The 19,955-nt window shown below is 47.2% G+C and overlaps 1 protein-coding gene across 3 annotated transcripts in view; it reads left to right on the top strand.

The window, feature by feature from the left end:
• The window catches only part of FLNB (filamin B), a 166,377-nt gene that overhangs the window by 122,737 nt on the left and 23,685 nt on the right, over positions 1 to 19,955 (top strand). Inside the window, exons 25-36 of one of the 3 annotated variants that reach the window (XM_030811548.1) lie at positions 1,166 to 1,333; positions 2,345 to 2,437; positions 3,225 to 3,348; positions 5,713 to 5,869; positions 7,064 to 7,253; positions 9,348 to 9,595; positions 13,209 to 13,280; positions 14,001 to 14,103; positions 14,824 to 14,964; positions 17,308 to 17,436; positions 18,208 to 18,381; positions 19,593 to 19,751. In XM_030811548.1, coding sequence (XP_030667408.1) covers positions 1,166 to 1,333; positions 2,345 to 2,437; positions 3,225 to 3,348; positions 5,713 to 5,869; positions 7,064 to 7,253; positions 9,348 to 9,595; positions 13,209 to 13,280; positions 14,001 to 14,103; positions 14,824 to 14,964; positions 17,308 to 17,436; positions 18,208 to 18,381; positions 19,593 to 19,751 — 1,758 coding nt within the window. The remainder of the gene's footprint in view (positions 1 to 1,165; positions 1,334 to 2,344; positions 2,438 to 3,224; positions 3,349 to 5,712; positions 5,870 to 7,063; positions 7,254 to 9,347; positions 9,596 to 13,208; positions 13,281 to 14,000; positions 14,104 to 14,823; positions 14,965 to 17,307; positions 17,437 to 18,207; positions 18,382 to 19,592; positions 19,752 to 19,955) is intronic. The other 2 variants (XM_030811546.1, XM_030811547.1) reach the window with 2 other exon arrangements.

Here is a 19,955-nt window from a genome sequence, read left to right as displayed (position 1 = left end):
ATTTCATGTAGGTAAGGACCTGGATGCCGTTGAAACCCAGCTGTTGTTAGAAAGCCAGGGACTCAATTCTTTGTGTGTCTTGGCTATCTACCATCTCTAATTCTACAAAGTATAAATTCTCTGGGATGCAAAGCAGAGATCCCTCAGCTTTCACGGCAGTCATTAACTTTGCCAGATACCATGGGGAGCACTAGGACTCCCATGCAAGGCAGAGGTGCATGTAGCCCCTTGGTGATGGATGTGGCAGCCTGAGGCATGCTGCCATACGCGGGATGGGGAGGTCCCCCTCCACAGTGGAGTCCATGGGCATCCTTGGCCCAGCCCTTGTTTCTCTGTTTAGCACTTCTCTAGCAAATCGCTATCTCCTCTCCTTGACTCCTCTGTGCTTCATCTTTAAAACTGACACCTTCAAGGAGTCAGAGGCCCTCAGGGTCCCCCGTGGGGTCAGCCATGCAGCAGGAGCTCAGCTTACACTCAGGAAGACAGCAAGGCTTCACCAGGTGGCTGGGTGACCGAGAAGGCTGAGTGTGGTCAGAAGGTGCCAGCTGCATTGGAGGGAGAGGAGTCTGGTGGGGGGACACACAGGAGCCATGTGTGGGAGACAGGGCTGGATGTGGGCTGCAGGGCCTGCCCATCTCTCTCCGTTCTGTTGTTCCACCACTTGGCTTCCTCCTTCAGTTGCTCCAGCAGCCTGTCTCCTCCCTCGCCTCTAGGCCGCTGCACGTGCTGAGGCCTCCCTACTTGAAGCACCTCTCTGTCTGCTCCCTCTTGTGCCGCAACTGAGATGTTACTGGAAAGCTTTCTCTGGTCTCCCACAGATCAGGTTAATTGCCTCCTGAGTGCTCCACCTTCCACACCCCAAATATGTTATGTAGGATGTTAGAGTGACTTGCTTGCCTCATCCTTCTCCTGCATTGTGGGTTCCTGGAGGGTGTTAACCACTCAGGATCCAGCACCTGGCACAACATCTGCACGTAGTAGGTGGTCTGTGAGAATGGTTGACAACAATGAGTGGGCACATGAGCAGTGCACACAGCGAGGCAGGGGAAGCTGACCAAGGCCTGCACGGCCGAGGTCCCAGGGGAGCAGCAGTGCTATTCTGGGTGTGCACAAGGTGGTCTCTAATTCCCAGCTTGTGCTCAGAATCCCATGACCTCTCTTCCAGGCAGCCCCTTCAGGGTTCCTGTGAAGGATGTTGTGGACCCCAGCAAGGTCAAGATTGCCGGCCCCGGGCTGGGCTCAGGCGTCCGAGCCCGTGTCCTGCAGTCCTTCACGGTGGACAGCAGCAAGGCCGGCCTGGCTCCGCTGGAAGTGAGGGTCCTGGGCCCACGAGGTAAGTATGCACCCTGCCTTCCTGCAGACATTCATCTGCCCCAGGCAAGGGCAGCTGTGACCCAGAGCAGATGCTTTGCTTTTGAGTTTGCTCATGAGCTTAAAATTAAATTAAAAAAAGTTATTGTTTCATGTTCTAGTTAAACAGCAGAAATTCCTGCTTACAAGTAAGCAGGCTTGTTATTTCTCCAATGATCTGTCCCCCCATTTAATAATGCAGCTATCAATTTCTTAGAGGAAGCAGCAGTATTTGGGCTGTCATATGTAATATGGTGGCGACTGTTTCATTATGTGTTTGAGCATTTGTGAGGGGGTGGGTTGGTCTGGTCGTGGCAGATGGTGGGGTTTGGAGGTGATAACTCATTGAGATACCTTGGTGTCCATGTGGTACATACCAGAACCTCTGGGAATGCCAGGTACATGATGCACATGATATGTGGCTTTGTCATTGTCTTAGTTCCCCAGAGAGAGAGGGTGTCTTGGGGAATGGGCTTTGTTGGCAATTTGGCCTGTCCTGTTGGCAGCCTGGAACTTGGGTTTGGTAAGGCTAGCGGGCCATATAGGGACAAAGCCCTGAAGTGCCTTTTTTGGTAAGTGACCATGTTTCCTCCTCCAGCACTTAAAATGTGCCTTTCTCCCACATGGAGGACAGTGTGCCTAATTTCTTACGTCATCTGGATCTTCCTCCCCAGTGATATGTTCTTGGATTCACAGAAGTGGCAAATGGGGGTTTCCCTCTTTGAAGAGGAACCTTCTCCTTCATGGGGTTCAGCAGGAGGTTATGCCCTTTGAAGCTCAGGGCAGAAGTGGTTTGGGGGAAACGAGGTCACGGGCCTGGGATCAGATTCTGTGAAGTTACTGAGCTTCAGGGCCTGCATGCGTTTTTGTGCATGTATGTGTCCTTGTGTATGTGTGAATGAGAGAGGGAGAAAAAGAAGAAAGAAAGAGAAGCTTTACTTGGATATCTGCCTCTATTATGAGGGACTCTCAAGTAACAGCCTTTTGATTTTAGCTGATGACACGGATTCCCAGTCATGGCGCAGCCCCTTGAAAGCCCTTTCAGAGTTCTTTAAAGGTGACCCGAAGGGTGACTTTAATAAGACAGGTTTGCATTTTCCCACGGCTGCTGAATTATGTAACCCAAATGCTTCTTGCTGGCCTCACTTCTAAAATTGCTTACATCTGCCTCATCTGCTTTGCTTAATGAGCATGTCATCCTTTGATTAACCTACCCTGGAGTTGACCCATCCTTGACTATCACGTTGGAAGCTGGGATCTGGACTCTGCAACCCAATGTGTGCCTTGATTATGTTTTAGCATAATCTCTAACATCTCCACAGGCTTCACCTTGAGGGTCCCCTTGCCCCTGAGATTGGCACCCTCACCTGCCCTGCACCTATGCCCCAGCATGCTGGTACCACAGTGTTCTTTGCTCAAAGGTGGCCACAAGTCTTGACTAGACAGCCCATTGGTTAATTTTTGCTCTTCACAGTTCTGGACTCTTTGGCAGTGTCTCAGCTGTAGAGTAAAATTGCCACATCCTAAGCATGCCTAACCAGCTTAAAAGGTTATAGTGTGTCTTCAACACACAGCATCCACATACACCCTCCAGCAGCAAGCACAGGCAGTCTCCTTAATTGTACTCTAGGGCAGACTGAGTGTATTTTAGCCAACAAAAAGCAAAAGGTGTCTCTTGGGGTCATTTCTGCAACCATGAACTGGGGATGCTGTGATTTTTTTCAGGCCTGTGATTATGGTTGCTGGCCTTTATATTACTCATCAGTGGAAACCGATAGCTCTTGGGGATGGATGTGATCCTATTTCAGACTCAGCCAAGGGTGGAGCAAAGGTGAGGCCAGGCAGCTCCTTAAACCTCTCATCTCTGTCCTCAGGCCTGGTGGAGCCAGTGACCGTGGTGGACAATGGAGATGGCACACACACAGTAACCTACACCCCATCTCAGGAGGGACCTTACATGGTCTCAGTTAAATATGCTGATGAAGAGATTCCTCGCAGGTAAGCTCCATCCATCCGCCCATCCATTCCTCCATCAGTCTGTCTGTCCACCCCTCCATTCCTTCATCAGTCCATCCACCCATCCATTCCTCCATCATTCCATCCATCTACTCATCCATTCCTCCATCAGTCCATCCATCCACCCATCCATTCCTCCATCAGTCCATCCACCCATCCATTCCTCCATCATTCCATCCATCTACTCATCCATTCCTCCATCAGTCCATCCATCCACCCATCCATTCCTCCATCAGTCCATCCACCCATCCATTCCTCCATCATTCCATCCATCTACTCATCCATTCCTCCATCAGTCCATCCATCCACCCATCCATTCCTCCATCAGTCCATCCATCCATCCATTCTTTCATCATTCCATCCATCCACCCATCCATTCCTCCATCAGTCCATCCATCCACCCATCCATTCCTCCATCAGTCCATCCACCCATCCATTCCTCCATCATTCCATCCATCCTCTCATCCATTCCTCCATCAGTCCATCCATCCACCCATCCATTCCTCCATCAGTCCATCCATCCATCCATTCTTTCATCATTCCATCCATCCACCCATCCATTCCTCCATCAGTCCATCCATCCACCCATCCATTCCTCCATCAGTCCATCCACCCATCCATTCCTCCATCATTCCATCCATCCTCTCATCCATTCCTCCATCAGTCCATCCATCCACCCATCCATTCCTCCATCAGTCCATCCATCCATCCATTCTTTCATCATTCCATCCATCCACCCATCCATTCCTCCATCAGTCCATCCATCCACCCATCCATTCCTCCATCAGTCCATCCACCCATCCATTCCTCCATCATTCCATCCATCCTCTCATCCATTCCTCCATCAGTCCATCCATCCACCCATCCATTCCTCCATCAGTCCATCTACCCATCCATAGAGGCAGCAAGTATTACATAGAACCTGCAACTTGTCACCACACACTAGCCTTGACATTTGTGGCTCCCGCTCTCTCACTCCCCCAGTTCCTTTCAGACATCTTTAGTTTAAAGGTGAGCTGAAATTAAGAAGTTGGAAATTCTAACCAGGTGTGGTGGGATTCGCCTGTAATCTCAGCTACTTGGGAGACTGAGATGGGAGGCTCACTTGAGCCCAAGAGTTTGAGGCCAGCCTGGGCAACATAGACCCTCCCCTGACATCTCTGGAAAAAAAAAGAAGAAGAAGCAGTAGTAGTAGAGAATCATTGATGAAATAAAGAATTTATTAGTTTATTAGAGGCTTCCTTTTGGTGTTTTGGTGAACCTGCAAGTAGTTTTCTGATTGGGACAGGACAAAGGTCTTTACTTCAGGGTTTGCTTGATAAAAGCATTTCCAGAAGATTTTACATAGAAACCTTGTTCCTTGTTGATATTAATACAAAAAAAAAATGTTACATAAGCTCTTCACCTCTTGGAACAATCTCTAAGGGTTTTCTTTTCTTTTTTTAAAAAATCATGCCCCTTAAGATGAAAAACTTTCACCCATATCCCCTAACACATATTTTATATAGAGATAAGCATATTAGCTCTATCTATGTAGAAATATGTAATTTATAAATTACATTTGTATATTTCTTTACTAATATACCATGTACCATATGAAGCATACTAAATATAGAATAATTATAGATACAGAATATAGAATAAGATGAGATATAAATATTAAAACTGAAGTTCCAGTATTCTCTTTCCATTTGGTGACCGTGATCTTAGCATAACAAAAGTGGGCTAAATGTGTTTAACCCTTTGTTTCCCAAACTAATTTGTGAACACTTCCTCCCCAAACTATATATATCCCTTGGAACAGAGGTCCCCAACCCTTGGAGCGTGGACTGGTGTGGGTGCATGGCATGTTAGGAATTGGGCCGCACAGTGGTGGGTGAGCGATCATTACTGCCTGAGCTCCACCTCCTTTCAGATCAGCGGCTGCATTAGATTCTCATAGGAGTGCGAACCCTATTGTGAACTGCACATGAGAGGGATCTAGATTGCATACTCCTTATGAGAATCTAACGAGACTAATGCCTGATGATCTGAGGTGGAACAATTTTATCCTGAAAGCATTCCCCCACCACGCCCCCTGGTCTTCCACGAAACCAGTCCCTAGTGCCAAAAAGGTTGGGGACTGCTGCCTTGGAACACACTCAGGGCAAAACTGGTCTGTCATGTAATGGTTACTACCTCATGGTTGTAAATTTCTGCTGGACTTAGGCACCTTGACTAACTCACTATCTTATCTGCTGTAGAAACTCCCTTTTCCATCCCACTCTTATGTGTAAGAAAAGTCAGATGCAGCTGGGTTGACATGTATCTTTACTAACTAGGGTGTGTGTGTGTGTGTCTATCAAGTCCCTTCAAGGTCAAGGTCCTTCCCACATATGATGCCAGCAAAGTGACCGCCAGTGGCCCCGGCCTTAGTTCCTATGGTGTGCCTGCCAGTCTACCTGTGGACTTTGCAATTGATGCCCGAGATGCCGGGGAAGGCCTGCTTGCTGTTCAAATAACGGTAACTTGGAGTTATTTTCTGAGCCAAATCTTAATCCTAAGACTTAATTTCTGGGCCAGATTTAAGAACAAGAGTTTCAATAACCGATTTCTGACTCAATGCAAATTGTTTGTTAGATTTTCCCAACAAAGAGTCAGTAAATGTGCAGAAGCATAAGCAGCTCGCCTGAGAGATTTGAGGGTGTGGCTCCAAGAACCACTTTTTGGTGAATTTTCATGTTTTTTTACCACATCTATTCCTATGTTTTTATTTTTATTTTTTTTAAAGATGGGGTTTCACCATGTTGCCCAATCTGGTCTTGAACTCTCTTGGGCTCGAGCAATCTGCCTGCCTCAACCTCCCAAAGTGCTGGGATTGCAGGCATGAGACACTGTGCCCGTCCCCTATGTTTTTATTTTTAAATGTTTTAAATTACTCTTTGGATCAGTTAAGACTAAGTTATGCTGCATATCACAGTAAACCTTAAAATAAGAGTGGCTGAAGCCACTTCCTTGTTAAGGAAGCCCAGGTTAAGCCACCTGGGTGCCCTGCAGCTCACCAAGGAAGTCAGCTCCGTCTCTCTGCTCCTCTACCTAGCATGTGGCTTCTGTCCTTAAGGTCTCCTCTTGGACCACAAGGCTGCCAGTGCTCTGGCCATCACATCCACGTGGCAGGCCAGAAGGAGGAAGAAAGAAGGGAAAAAGGGGTCCTCCCAGCTCAGTTGGCTCTCTTAAGCAGCCCTGCCAAAAGTCCATCATAGACTTCCATTCCCTTCTGATTTGTCGGGGGTTGGTCACAAGTCACATTACCTAGTGGCAACGATGCTAGGAAGTGGAGTCCCATCTTCTGGGAGCGGTGCACCTAGCTAAGAGTTACGGTCCTGTTAATAAAGAGAAAAGGGAGACTGGATGTGGTGGTGTGTGAGCAGAAGCCTCTGCCTCCTCCCCTCCCTACATTTCAGAGGATTTCGAGCTAAAACACTCTTGGTTCACCTGACAACAAAATTACTAAAAATTGGCCATGTCTGTCATGGTGTTAAAGGGATCTGTGACCCTCTACTCTCCTTACCGAAAAACAAAACAAAACTAGATTGTATTAAGCCATCAATTCTGTCTCTCTCCACTAGGGGCACTAATAGGAAAATATGTCAAGGTTTTCCATGACAAGGTTTCCATCTTGACAACATCCTAAATAGCATTTCTCTATGATCCACAGGACCAAGAAGGAAAACCCAAAAGAGCCATTGTCCATGACAATAAAGATGGCACATATGCTGTCACCTACATCCCCGACAAGACTGGGCGCTATATGATTGGGGTCACCTATGGGGGTGATGACATCCCACTTTCTCCTTATCGCATCCGAGCCACACAGACGGGTGATGCCAGCAAGTGCCTGGCCACGGGTGAGTACAGGGCATCTCAAGGTCAGGGGCACAGGCTTTGCAATCAGAAAGCGGGGCTGTAGCCCTTCTCTGTGACTTACAAGCTACATGATCTGGGCACGTTGCTCAACCTCACTGAACTTCAGTTTGACATAGATTGAAGCTCTTTGTTTTTATTTGGAGAACATTTAGATCCAAGACGCTCTTCTAAGGAACAGAGACTGTTTTACAGGGTTACTGCAAAGATTAGATGAGGTCAGGCATGAAAAATGCTTAGCACGGTGCCAGATACCTGATAACTATTATTATATGCTTTTGAAGTGTTGAGAACCCAACTCTGATGGCGGCTCCCATGAAAAGCAGCACATTTCTGCCTTTTATGAGTAGATAGTTACTTAGGTTTCATTCAAGAGCATTTCAGGTCAGCATTAGAGAAACATATTTAAGGATCTAGGTTTTTTCATCATGCATGTGTAAACCTCTCAGGAATTCTCCATGAATATTTGAGCATCACTTTTCTTTGGTTTCTTTTTTTTCCCTCCTTTTTCCTTCAGTTTCTAAGACACAACTATTGACTGTTACAGGCCTTTCTTTTTTTTTTTTGAGATGGAGTCTTGCTCTGTTGCCCAGGCTGGAGTGCAGTGATGCAATCTCAGCTCACTGCAGCCTCAGCCTCCTGAGTAGCTGGGACCACAGGTGCCCGCCACCATGCCCAGCTAAGTTTTGTATTTTTAGTGGAGACAGGGTTTCACCATAATTGGCCAGACTGGTTTCAAACTCCTGGCCTCAAGTGATCCTCCCTCCTCGGCCTCCCTAAGTGCTGGGATTATAGGTGTGAGCCACCGTGCCCGGCCAGCCTTTCAGTTTTTAAGAACAGCCCTTGGGCAGCTCAGTGCTGCTGCTCAAGCAGATTTTAAAACATGAATCTCCATCTCTAAAATGAGACAGATTTACTTCTTTTTAAATAAGAAGACTAAACACAGGACCACCCTTGATGTGTTCTGTTTCTCTCATAGCCCATCTTTTTTTGAATGGAGAAAATCTGCGCTTTCACGGCAAGGTTGTGAATTGCTCAGTGTGGCCCTTTTTGGCTCACCCATGGCAAAAAATGGAGAAATTTTGGAATGCTGGCCAATCCACCACCTCCTAGGTCTATGCAGCTGCCAGCGACAACCAGATCATCTTTACTAATTGATGGCATGTTAACGTTGGATGGGGACTTCCCCATTGCCTTGCAGGCCCTGTTTCCTCTCCCAGCTTGGGCAGAATCCAGAGCTCAATACTTGCCTTTTGGCCACACCTCTGGGTCTGTCATTCAGAGCCTTCCACAGATTGACTCCAGTCTTCTCTTCCACTACTCCCTGAACAAACTGTTCTTGCCACCCTCCCTATTACTCCTATGCACTTGGCTCATATTTGCCAATGTGCTTTTAGTTCATGCTTTTCTGCATTTCCTAGTGTATGGATCCTGTGTAAAGGAGCACCAGAAATCAGAGAGAGACTGGTCACTGGGGAGAGGTTGCAAGTCTCCCTTAGCTAACAGCACCCATCCTTCAGGGTTCAGCCATGTTTCCTTTCTTTAGGAAGCCTTCTGCCAATGTGGCAACCCTGGGATATAAATTCTTAGAACCTTTGCCTAGATATGCTGCCAGAGACTTCCCTGAGGAACAGTTTGTTATTTTTTCTGTAACTTAGTTCCTCTTTAGCATTTCCACGGCAGTTGGAACTGTCATTCTTGGTGCCTGGCCCTGTTAACATCTTGAGAGCAGGGACTGTGTCTTGCCCATGTTTGTGTGTACCTGGCGCTTAAGAAAATGCCCAATATGTTTGCTGTTGAAAGTTGACCTTCATTGCCATACCTTTAAATGCTGGCAAACCCAGGCTAACCTTTAGTCAACACTCAGAGCTTACAGATGCTCCTTATTTAGTAAGTAATTGTTGAAGTAACCCTTTGAGCAACACCTGATCGGGGAATCTTTGGGATATCCCTCTGAATGGCAGCAGTTGGAGGCCAAACATTTACAGGCACAGACAGCATGGATGGGTGTGATTTGTTCTTGGGCCTCCAGGACGTGTGTCCATACTTCCATTCTCTTCCCCTGAACTCTTCTTCAGGTCCTGGAATCGCCTCCACTGTGAAAACTGGCGAAGAAGTAGGCTTTGTGGTTGATGCCAAGACTGCCGGGAAGGGGAAAGTGACCTGCACAGTTCTGACCCCAGATGGCACTGAGGCTGAGGCCGATGTCATTGAGAATGAAGATGGAACTTACGACATCTTCTACACAGCTGCCAAGCCGGGCACATATGTGATCTATGTGCGCTTCGGTGGTGTTGATATTCCTAACAGCCCCTTCACTGTCATGGTAAGGAAAATTCCTTCCCCAGAGCATGCTGTTATTGGTGGAAACTGTAACCGCTGCCGTTTGTTGAACCCTGACTAGGATATCCTCTTCCACCTTTTTTTTCCTTTGGAAAAAAATTTGTTAAGCAGTCATGACCTTGTAGGGTCCCAGAGTAATCTCTAGAAACTCAGAGACTCTTTGGCTCTAAGGGTTTTTAGGGAATCTTACTGGCCACCAGGGTGTCTATCATAATAAGGGACTTGGGCAATATCCTGGCCTAAGCCCAGGCGTTTTGAGAGATAACTCCTCAGAAAAACGCACCTTTATGAAAATGTTTCTACATAAAACATGACAGGTTTTTAACCTGCCAGCTCTTCCTTCTTCCATCTTCATGGCCATTCTCCATGGCCGGAGGAGAGAGCTTCCTGATGCTGTTTTGTCTGGAGACTTGATTCTGATATCCCAGGACTCAAAGTACCTCCACTTGTGTTTTGGAAAGATTCACACTTTATGTATGAGGGGGAAATACCTTGTCTTTTGCAGCTAGGAACATCTGGAATAAAAGGAGGAAACCATTATGCAAACACCTGGGTTAGTGAATGACCAAGGTCTTTCATTTTCAATTCTGAGTGACTTACAGATCTTCCTCTGATTATTTATTTTTATTATTGCATAATAAATCTTCTTCTGAATATTCTTCAACCAGGAAAGGGGTTAGAAAGCTTGGGGACATTACCTCATTGAACACACAAAACCAAGCATCGTTGGCTTTTTTACAAATGAAGCGTGCTTGGTCTAGACAGACACCAAACACCATGCTGTCATCCTTACTGGTGTCCTTTGATATTGTGGTCAGCAGCCGCACTTGACCACAAGGTTCATAGGCCCTTGATGACCTGGCCTTGTGCACAGCCTACAAAGCACCTTCTAATTATTTCATTTTGTGCAGCAATGGAGAGGTGCATGAAGACTCCATTCCAAACTCCAAAGCTCAGGGACTTTCTTCCAAACAGTCTATACTCTGTCACAGTATTATTCCCTTCTGTCGACGTCTGTTTATCTGTAAACAGCATGCCAGAGATCTGGAGGCTCTTTTATGTCTCGAGTATGTAAACACTTGTCAACTTTTGACATTGTTCATTTAAGAGTGTTTTTCTCCTGTAGGAAGAAAGAAATACAGCTGGGAAGTTGATGTCCTTATTCACAGAGAAGGGTACCAGTTGTAGTTTTCAGAATCTGTTTTTAGCCCATAGTGGGTTTTATTTGGTTGTTAGAATTAGGTGGAAGGAGGCAAGAGCAGCCAAGCACTGAGCAGTGGTCATGGGCCTGCGGGTGCAATGAGTTGGGGGTAAGAGAAGACCATATTGGGAAGGTCTAAGTGAGAAAGTCAGAGTAAAAAAATTGAGGACCCTTTTTGCAGAAGTGGAGGCTTCCAAACTCAGTAAGAATAAGTGTCTTCTAGCCCCTGAATACACACAAAGCAAGAATACTTTGTGTTTACCCACTGCCCCCTGACCACTGCTGAAGGCAGAAAGGGACGATTACCCACAGTACCTACAGTACCTGGTTTGGGTCTTTATTCTCTCATTCCAGGGAGAGAACCTTAACTAGGTGGACTGACTGACTGTTCATTGGCTTTGGTTGGGTAGATTCCCTGCTTCTCTCTGTAAGTTTGAGGACAAAAAAGGACACCGACCAGCACTGCAGTCATAGCAAATGTCTCAAGGAGACCCACAGGGTGGTTTAATCAAATACACTGCTCACACACAGCACATGGAGTCATGGGCAAACAGCTTAACTGCCCATTGCCTTTGAGAAGTCCTGGACCAAAGGCCATAGCTCAGCCATTGAAAGATCTTCCTTCTGACTGATATGTCCCCTGCATAGCTCCAACCTGTGCAGGCAGAGGATAGCGCTGTTCCAAATGTGGCTCACAGAGCTGCCTTTGCCTTTCTGCAGATCCCAAGATACACACAAAGCAGTTAACATGGGTACATATTGGGAGGCCGAGGCGGGCGGATCACGAGGTCAGGAGATGGAGACCACAGTGAAACCCCGTCTCTACTGAAAAATACAAAAAATTAGCCAGGCGTGGTGGCGGGCGCCTGTAGTCCCAGCTACTCGGAGAGGCTGAGGCAGGAGAATGGTGTGAACCCGGGAGGCAGAGCTTGCAGTGAGCCGAGATTGCGCCACTGCACTCCAGCCTGGGTGACAGAGTGAGACTCCGTCTCACAAAAAAAAAAAAACAACAAAAAATACATGGGTACATAGGCCTTCCTCTGTAGGGGAGGCCTTCTGATTCTTATTCTTTCTTATGGCGGAAGAGGGTGTTGAGAGGGGTTCCCTTGCTGTTGGTTCCGTTAAATCAGGAGCATTAAATCTTTTTTTTTTTTTTTTTTTTTGAGACAGAATCTCACTCTGTCACCCAGGCTGGAGTGCAGTGGTGCAATCTTAGCTCTCTGCAACCTCCACCTCCTGGGTTCAAGCGATTCTCCTGCCTCAGCCTCCCGAGTAGCTGGGATTATAGGCACCCGCCACCACGCCTGGCTATTTTTTGTATATTTAGTAGAGACAGGGTTTCACCATGTTGGCCAGGCTGGTAACTCCTGACCTCCAGTGATCCACCTGCCTTGGCCTCCCAAAGTGCTGGGATTACTGGCGTGAGCCACTGCGCCCAGCCAGGAGCATTAAATCTAAGATTTGTTGAAAATGAATTTATAAAAAACTTTAAAAACATTAACTGCTGAGCATGGTGGCTCACGCCTGAAATCTCAGCATTTTGGGAGGCCAAGGTGAGAGGGTTGCTGGAGCCCAGGAGTTTAAGACCAGCCTGGACAATACAGTGAGACCCCATCTCTACCAAAAAAATAATAATAATTAGCCTGGTGTGGTGGTGCACGCCTCTAGTCCCAATTACTCAGCAGGCTGAGGTGGGAGGATCACCTGAGCCCAGAAGTTTGAGGCTGTAGTAAGCTGAGATTGCGCCACTGCACTCCAGCCTGGATGACAGAGCAAAACTCTGCCTCAAAAAAAAATTAAATAATTAACCACAGTAGACATTTATCAAGTAAAAAAAGAACTTCTTCCTAATTCTGTGCTGCAGAGATGCCTTGTGTTAGTTTTTACCTGCTTACACTTCACACACCTCACTTTCATGCCTGGGGTCACACCGTATATACTGCTTTCGCACCTTGCTTCCTTACCTCAATGCGCCATAGTTACCCTTACATATTGATTCATTGGACCTGACTGTCATGTTCCACTGGACAGACTCACCAGAATTTATTTGACCAAACCCCTTCTAGATGGACATTAGGTTGCTTTAGTTTTGCACGACCACAGACGGCACCAGTCAAGGTCCTTACACACATCAGTTAACTATGGAGCCTCCCGCCAGCGTAGGTCTGCGTGCTAGAAGCAGGGTTGTGGGCTCACAGGGCATGCGCATCTGACAGTTGAAGAGAGGACACCAACTGCCTTCCAAAAGGGCAGTAAGAAAGTGTCCTTCGCTACAGTGAGTGGCTCACTGCAGTTCAAGATGGAGCAGTGGGGGAAGCAGCTCTGTGGTGGTAGAGTCTACTGAGTGTATCCTTCCAGTATGGTTCCCAACTAATCTCCATTTGCCACTGACCAGGCCACAGATGGGGAAGTCACAGCCGTGGAGGAGGCACCGGTAAATGCATGTCCCCCTGGATTCAGGCCCTGGGTACAATTTTGGTTTTTTCCTTTTTGTGTTTCTGTGTTTACTCAGGCTTCATTTCAGAAAATCTGCCATCTGCTTCTGGGATTGCTTAAGCCCTGTGGGTGTCCTGGTCATTGGTGTGCCCCTCACTGATCAGCCCATCATGATGATCCTTGCTTTTTCTGTAATAAGATCACCTTTGCGTCACCATCCGTGCTCCACGAATCACCAGCCGTCGTGTCTGTGATCACGCTCGGTGCAGTTTGTCTCCGTGTTTAAAGAGAAAGACAGACAACTGTCTGCAGCCCTCCTGCTGCCTCTCAAAGCCGCCACTTGCACATTCAGTTTCTGTTCAGGGGGAAAGCCACCCACTGCTACTCTCTGCCACTTAAAATGCACCTTCTTTTCCAGGCCACAAGCAACTAAACCTTTCCAGATGGAGCCTCTTGGGACTCATAGACATTGCTTTCTCTCACTTTTCCACTTTCCCATGGGCGCTGCTGGGAATTTTACAAACAGACTCCCGAGTGTTTGCTAACAGTTGGTCAGCATGACTTCTCCAGTCCCTCATGTTCTACCCTGGGTCTGGAGCCACTTAGACAAAGCCCATACCACAATGGGCAGCCACATTCCCAAATCCCAGCCTCACTGGCTTGCAGAATTCCCAGCAGCTCTACCCCCTGTAGCTTCACCAGCTCCTGCTGTTGTCTGCTTTACCCAGTGACCACTGCCTTCTGTTTTTAGGTGACCGAAGAGGCCTATGTCCCAGTGAGTGATATGAACGGCCTGGGATTTAAGCCTTTTGACCTGGTCATTCCGTTTGCTGTCAGGAAAGGAGAAATCACTGGTAAGCACTTGCCATGAAGGCCGTCTCATTCTCACTTGCTCTCACGAGCTTCCCAGAATGGTGCTGGGGAGGTGTGTCCACTGTCCCCCGGACCCGGGCTCCTTACCCAGGGTCACGAGTTCTTGGTCTCGGGTGTTGGGCCGTGGGCTCCTGAAACTACAGAATATGCCACGTGTGTGTTTCTCTGAAGAAGTGGCTCACTGACAACTTGCATTACTTTCTTGAGTGGGCCCATGATTCTCTCTAGGTTAAGAACTGCTGTTTTTAGATACCTCATGACTGTCGGGTTCCTGTTTGCCACTTTTTCCTGCCTTCTCTTATTTGACGTTTCCAGATGTGACTTTGACACTGAGTCTGTCGTAACAGGAGTTCCTTTCTCCCCTCAGCCTCTTTTCAATGGCCTGCTTCTCTTTGGCTTGATGCTCTACGTATCCAGCTGGTTTCATGGTCTTCTCAAGTCCTTTCTAAGCTTGATTTTGCCAGTTGTAGAAAACTCTTTAAGAGTTGTCTGCTGTATTTGTGGAAGCCAAATGGAACTGGAAAAACAAAAAAAGAAAAGAGCAAATGGTCTCTCCCATTGTGGGACTTGAATGTTTTAGGCAGCAATGAATGTTCTTGGCTCTGGAAACCTTTATTTTGAATACATCTGTGCCTTGGGCTCTGCTTCTCTGGGGAAGGTTGCTGGTGGGTTTCATTGCCCCATCTCTCTGTGCTCCATAGGAGAGGTCCACATGCCTTCTGGGAAGACAGCCACACCTGAGATTGTGGACAACAAGGACGGCACGGTCACTGTTAGATATGCCCCCACTGAGGTCGGGCTCCATGAGATGCACATCAAATACATGGGCAGCCACATCCCCGGTAAGCTGAACTCAGCAGGCCCAGCAGGGCTCCACCATTCAGGGGCATCCGGGCAGCCTGCAGATGCTCCTCAGCCGCTGTGCAGGGAGTGGCTCTCGGCAGCAGGCTGGGGAATGCAGCATTGGCACCCCTGCAAAACCAAACAGTCTGGGACCCTAGCAGGTCCAGCTGATTTCTGGAAGGGATGATGTAGCTCAGTGTCTTGGGTCACAATGCAGGCCTTTGAGTGTGTGATTGTTATCTTTGTCACTACCCCGAGTGTGGCCAGAGGTCAAGCTGGGAGAAAAATAGGAGGCATGTTGAGGGACTTTCTAGCCTGGCCTGCAGAACCCTGTGTGGCCTGGGGGCTTGGGGCCAGCCAGGTCAGAGGCGGAAGAAGAGGACCAGCAGCCCTGGAAGAAGAGGACCAGCAGCCCTTGACAAGGGAAGCCAGCCCAGGTTTCATGGGTCACCAACCAGCACAGTGTCACCAGTTCACTCTTTCTTTTTGTAGTTGTATAAAGATTTGTTTTTTAATTTAGTATTTTGAAGAGGTAACACATTCTCATGGTTCAAAAATAAAAATGATACGGAGAAAGGTTTCCTTCCTACCCATATCCTCCATCTGCCCTCTCCTTGAACTAGACTATCATAAATTTTTGTATGTTTGATTTCAGAGTTTCAGGGTTTTATTTTTTATTTTTTTGTGGAGATACGGTCTCACTATGTTGCCCAGATTGGTCTCAGACTCCTGTCCTCAAGCAGACCTCCCGCCTTTGTCTCCTAAAGTGTTGGGTTAACAGGTATGAGCCGTCACACCTGGCCAATTTCAGAGTATTTTTAAGACTCTCCATGCAAATGGAAATACAGATATATAAGCGAGTGTCTTCCCAGCCTTCCCTCATGTGGACGAACCATTACATATTTGACCATTTCCCTATTGGAGGGCATTGGAGGGCATTTTGATTCTTCCTGCCCTTGCTGTCCCCAGTCTTGCTGCAGCAAGTTGACTTTTCCCCTAGTCACCTCACACTCACAAAGATGTATCTGTGAGATTTAGTTACCAGAGGAGGCAATGCTAGGGCCCCAGTGCAGGCATCTATGATTTTGACAGATCTTGCCAAATTGCCCTTCAGAGGGGCTGTTGCAGTTCACACACCCTCCAGCCATGGAGAAGAGCACCTTCTTTTCCACAAAATTCGCCAGTAAAATATGGTATCAAATTTTTGGATCTTTGCCAGTCTGATGGTTGGAAAGAAACAGAATCTCAGCGTTGCTTTATTTGTATTGCTCTTGTGAATGAGACCACACAACTTTCCATATGTCTGTTTGTATTTCTTTTTCTGTGAACTGAACATTTGGATCCACGGCCTGTTTTTCTATTTGGTTTTTGGCCTTTGTCATATAGTTTCTAAGAGCAATGTAAACATTGGAGAGATTAGCCCTTTGTGGTAGGAGTTGCAAATATTTCTCTGAGATTGGCATTTGCTTTAGTTGTCTGTATGTAATATTGGTTTAAAGCAAAAATGTATTATCTGCTTCTATTTAAATATTCTAAAGCGGCAGATGGAGAGAGGAAAAAATGTCTTTCTCACATCTGCCATCCACTTCCACTGCTGGTGTGAGTTGTGTATCTTTTCAGATGTTTCTCTCTGTATCTACAAACATACATATAATTTTATTCTATTTTGTTTTAAAGGAATAGCATAATGGTATTCATAGTTTATAGCAACTTGCTTTTTTTCTTTTTAATGCATCATATTATGGATAATTTCTCAATTTAGTAAACATGGGCCTTCCTCACTCTTTTTAATGGCCCATGAGTAGATCAGCATTTATTTAACCGGTCCTCTGTTGTGAACACTTAGGTCTTTTCCTGACATGCACCCGAACACTGCAGAAATGAAAGTGCTTACATAGGGCTAGGAGTTGGGGTGGGCAGGGAAGACCGCTGTGGGGTTGATTCCTTACAGGTTGAATGGCATGGGCAAATGGCCTTCCAAAAGCCCTTTCCACTTACCTTCCCTCTGGCCATGGGTCCTTTCACCACCCAGTGCAAAAGTTTCTTCCTTATTTGTCAGGTTGGGCTGGATTACCTTACCTTAGCCCCCTTCCTCATCTGGAGCAGCCTCCAGGATTGTTTTTCTTATGTTGTGATTGAAGGAATAATACTGCGTAGACCCTCTCTGATGTCCTAGGATGGCGGGGGACGGGAGGTGCATGTGCATCTCTTTCTGTCTCTTCATGCCTCTGCTTAGGAGGTGCCAGACCCATAGAGAGGTGAGCGTCAAGATGCCAGTTGTCCAGGGTCTTCATTCACCCCTTAATGAGCACCAATTTTGTTTGTGTCCTTTGTAAACCCAGAGAGCCCACTCCAGTTCTACGTGAACTACCCCAACAGTGGAAGCGTTTCTGCATACGGTCCAGGCCTCGTGTATGGAGTGGCCAACAAAACTGCCACCTTCACCATCGTGACGGAGGATGCAGGAGAAGGTACTGTGTGGTTTATGTGTTTATATGCCTCCAGCTGTCCATTCGGAGGGTGAAGTGGACACGGTTCCAGGGTGGCTTTTAAAAGTGAGATGATTGAATGGTAGTATTTGTCTTGTCTTTTCTCTTGTGTAAATTTGTTTCTTCTGTAGAGCTGCTTTGTCTTCTACCCAGACAGACATTTTTGAAGTCCTTTGTGTTCTAATTGAAATCAGATTCATGCTATGAAATACTTTATGTGACTTGTCTGGAATTTAAGTGTGTTTTGGTTGGTGATGTTTTTGTTCTTTTTGCACATGTATCCACAAGACCACATGACTTACTGAGTGGCTCTTTTTGATAAAGCCACGTGCCCATTCCCGTGCCCATTCATGGATACTCCCAAATCTGTGGTTCTAATGGGATTTCCGTGATGGCAGCCAGTGCCTGATGGGCAGGGACAATCCACCTCTGCCCTCCACTGCCCACCATCTCCTATGTGTAATTGACGTACACGGCTCCTTCCTTTTCTCATCCCATGCATCCTGAGAGTAGAGAGAGCTCCAGGGTTACTTGCAGTGAAGAACTCAGATGTTTGGGGTTTCTTCTCAGTGGGTGTTTTTACCACGTGGACTGCTTCATTCTGACAGATGTCCCTTTGCCCACAGCTCACGTGGAGTGCGTCAGTCCATTGCCCCCAGCACCAGGGCTGCCCTGGATGAGTTGTTAAAAGGAAACTCTTAAAACAAGGCAACTCTCTCCCTAACACCCCTGCATCCCTGTTCCCACTTGTAGGTGGTCTGGACTTGGCTATTGAGGGCCCCTCAAAAGCAGAAATCAGCTGCATTGACAATAAAGATGGGACATGCACAGTGACCTACCTGCCCACTCTGCCAGGCGACTACAGCATTCTGGTCAAGTACAATGACAAGCACATCCCTGGCAGCCCCTTCACAGCCAAGATCACAGGTAGGGTTGTCTGGCTTCTGGGGGCTTCCTCGTGGGAAGTATGGCGGCCCCTGACTGCCACCCTCCTTATCGGACCACAGGCAGCAGGCTAGACGTCTCTTTGAGTTTAGGTTTCATGGAGACTTGTTGAGGAGGAGCAGGGGATGGAATGCAATTTTGGATTAGCTAAATTCTTCTCTTGCTGATAATCCAGGAAAATGCGAGAGCTAGTATTTGGAGCACACTTTTATTGTGCCAGTGTGACTCTAGTGTGCAAAGAGAAAGCTCTCAGATGGAGTATTCGAATCATACTTACTGCAATAGTGCATGAGGTGCATGAGCTTAGACATGCCCTTCAGCGTCACTACTAGGTAAGTTTTCTGCTATCCCTTTTACAGATGGGAAAACTGAGGCTTGGCAAGGTAGTGGTGTAGCCAAGTTCACATATAAGTAAACAGACCCAGGTTATGAAATGCCAAAGCCCATGCTCCTCACCTTGCTGTGTTCAGGTTATGCTTTCAGTGAGTTATAAGGAAGATGCACAAGGCAGAGCCTGTTTCCCCACTGTGTTTAGACCTGTCTGGGAAGCAGCCAGTAGTACTGTGTGGAATGTGGTCATTGTTTACCTAGAAATGTCCACAGCCATGCCAGGCAGGTGTGAGGTGCCTTCAACTAACAAAAATTCCTATATTTTATTTTATTTTTGAGACAGAGTCTCACTCTGTCACCCAGGCTGGAGTTTTAGTGGCGTGATCTTGGCTCACTGCAATCTCTACCTCCTGGGCTCAAGCGATTCTCCTGCCTCAGCCTCCCGAATAGCTGGGATTACAGCACCGACCACCACACCCAGCTTATTTTTGTATTTTTAATAGAGATGAAGTTTCACCATGTTGGTCAGGCTGGTCTTGAACTCCTGACCTCAAGTGATTCGTCTGCCTCAGCCTCTCAAAGTGTTGGGATTAGGCACCTGGCCCAAAGATTCCTTTAAAAGGTGGTCCATGAGGACTCAAGTCTCTGGGTCCTGCCAGCTCCTTGTCTTTGCTGCAAGCGGGCATGAATCCCGTCATTCTTCATTGGTTGGGTCTACTCAGTGTTCAAGGCTCATTTTTTTTCACTTAACTTTGTGTAGTTAGTTCTTGCCTGTTCATCCGTGAACAGCATATGGCATGGCAGCTCTGGGAAGCCGGGGTAACCACATGTAACGGGAGTCCTTTTTGGGGGATGTTTCCCAGATGACAGCAGGCGGTGCTCCCAGGTGAAGTTGGGCTCGGCCGCTGACTTCCTGCTCGACATCAGTGAGACTGACCTCAGCAGCCTGACGGCCAGCATTAAGGCCCCATCTGGCCGAGATGAGCCCTGTCTCCTGAAGAGGCTGCCCAACAACCACATTGGTGAGCTAGGCTACCCTTCCTGGCTGGAGCCAGGACATCTTGGGTGGGAGATGGGGACTCTTGCAGTCCTTTCTTGGGAAATGGGTAGCACAGTGGAGTGTGATGTGATAAACCTGATGAGTCACATGCACGATAAATGCCCAAGCGTATTTGTGCGTTGTGATATTGACACTCTGGATTGTTGGATGTCAGGAAAAAGGTCAT

The sequence above is a fragment of the Nomascus leucogenys genome, chromosome 4 (assembly GCF_006542625.1).
Source record: "Nomascus leucogenys isolate Asia chromosome 4, Asia_NLE_v1, whole genome shotgun sequence".
NCBI classification, from domain to species: Eukaryota; Metazoa; Chordata; class Mammalia; order Primates; family Hylobatidae; genus Nomascus; species Nomascus leucogenys.
This window is presented reverse-complemented; position numbering and strand designations above follow the sequence as displayed.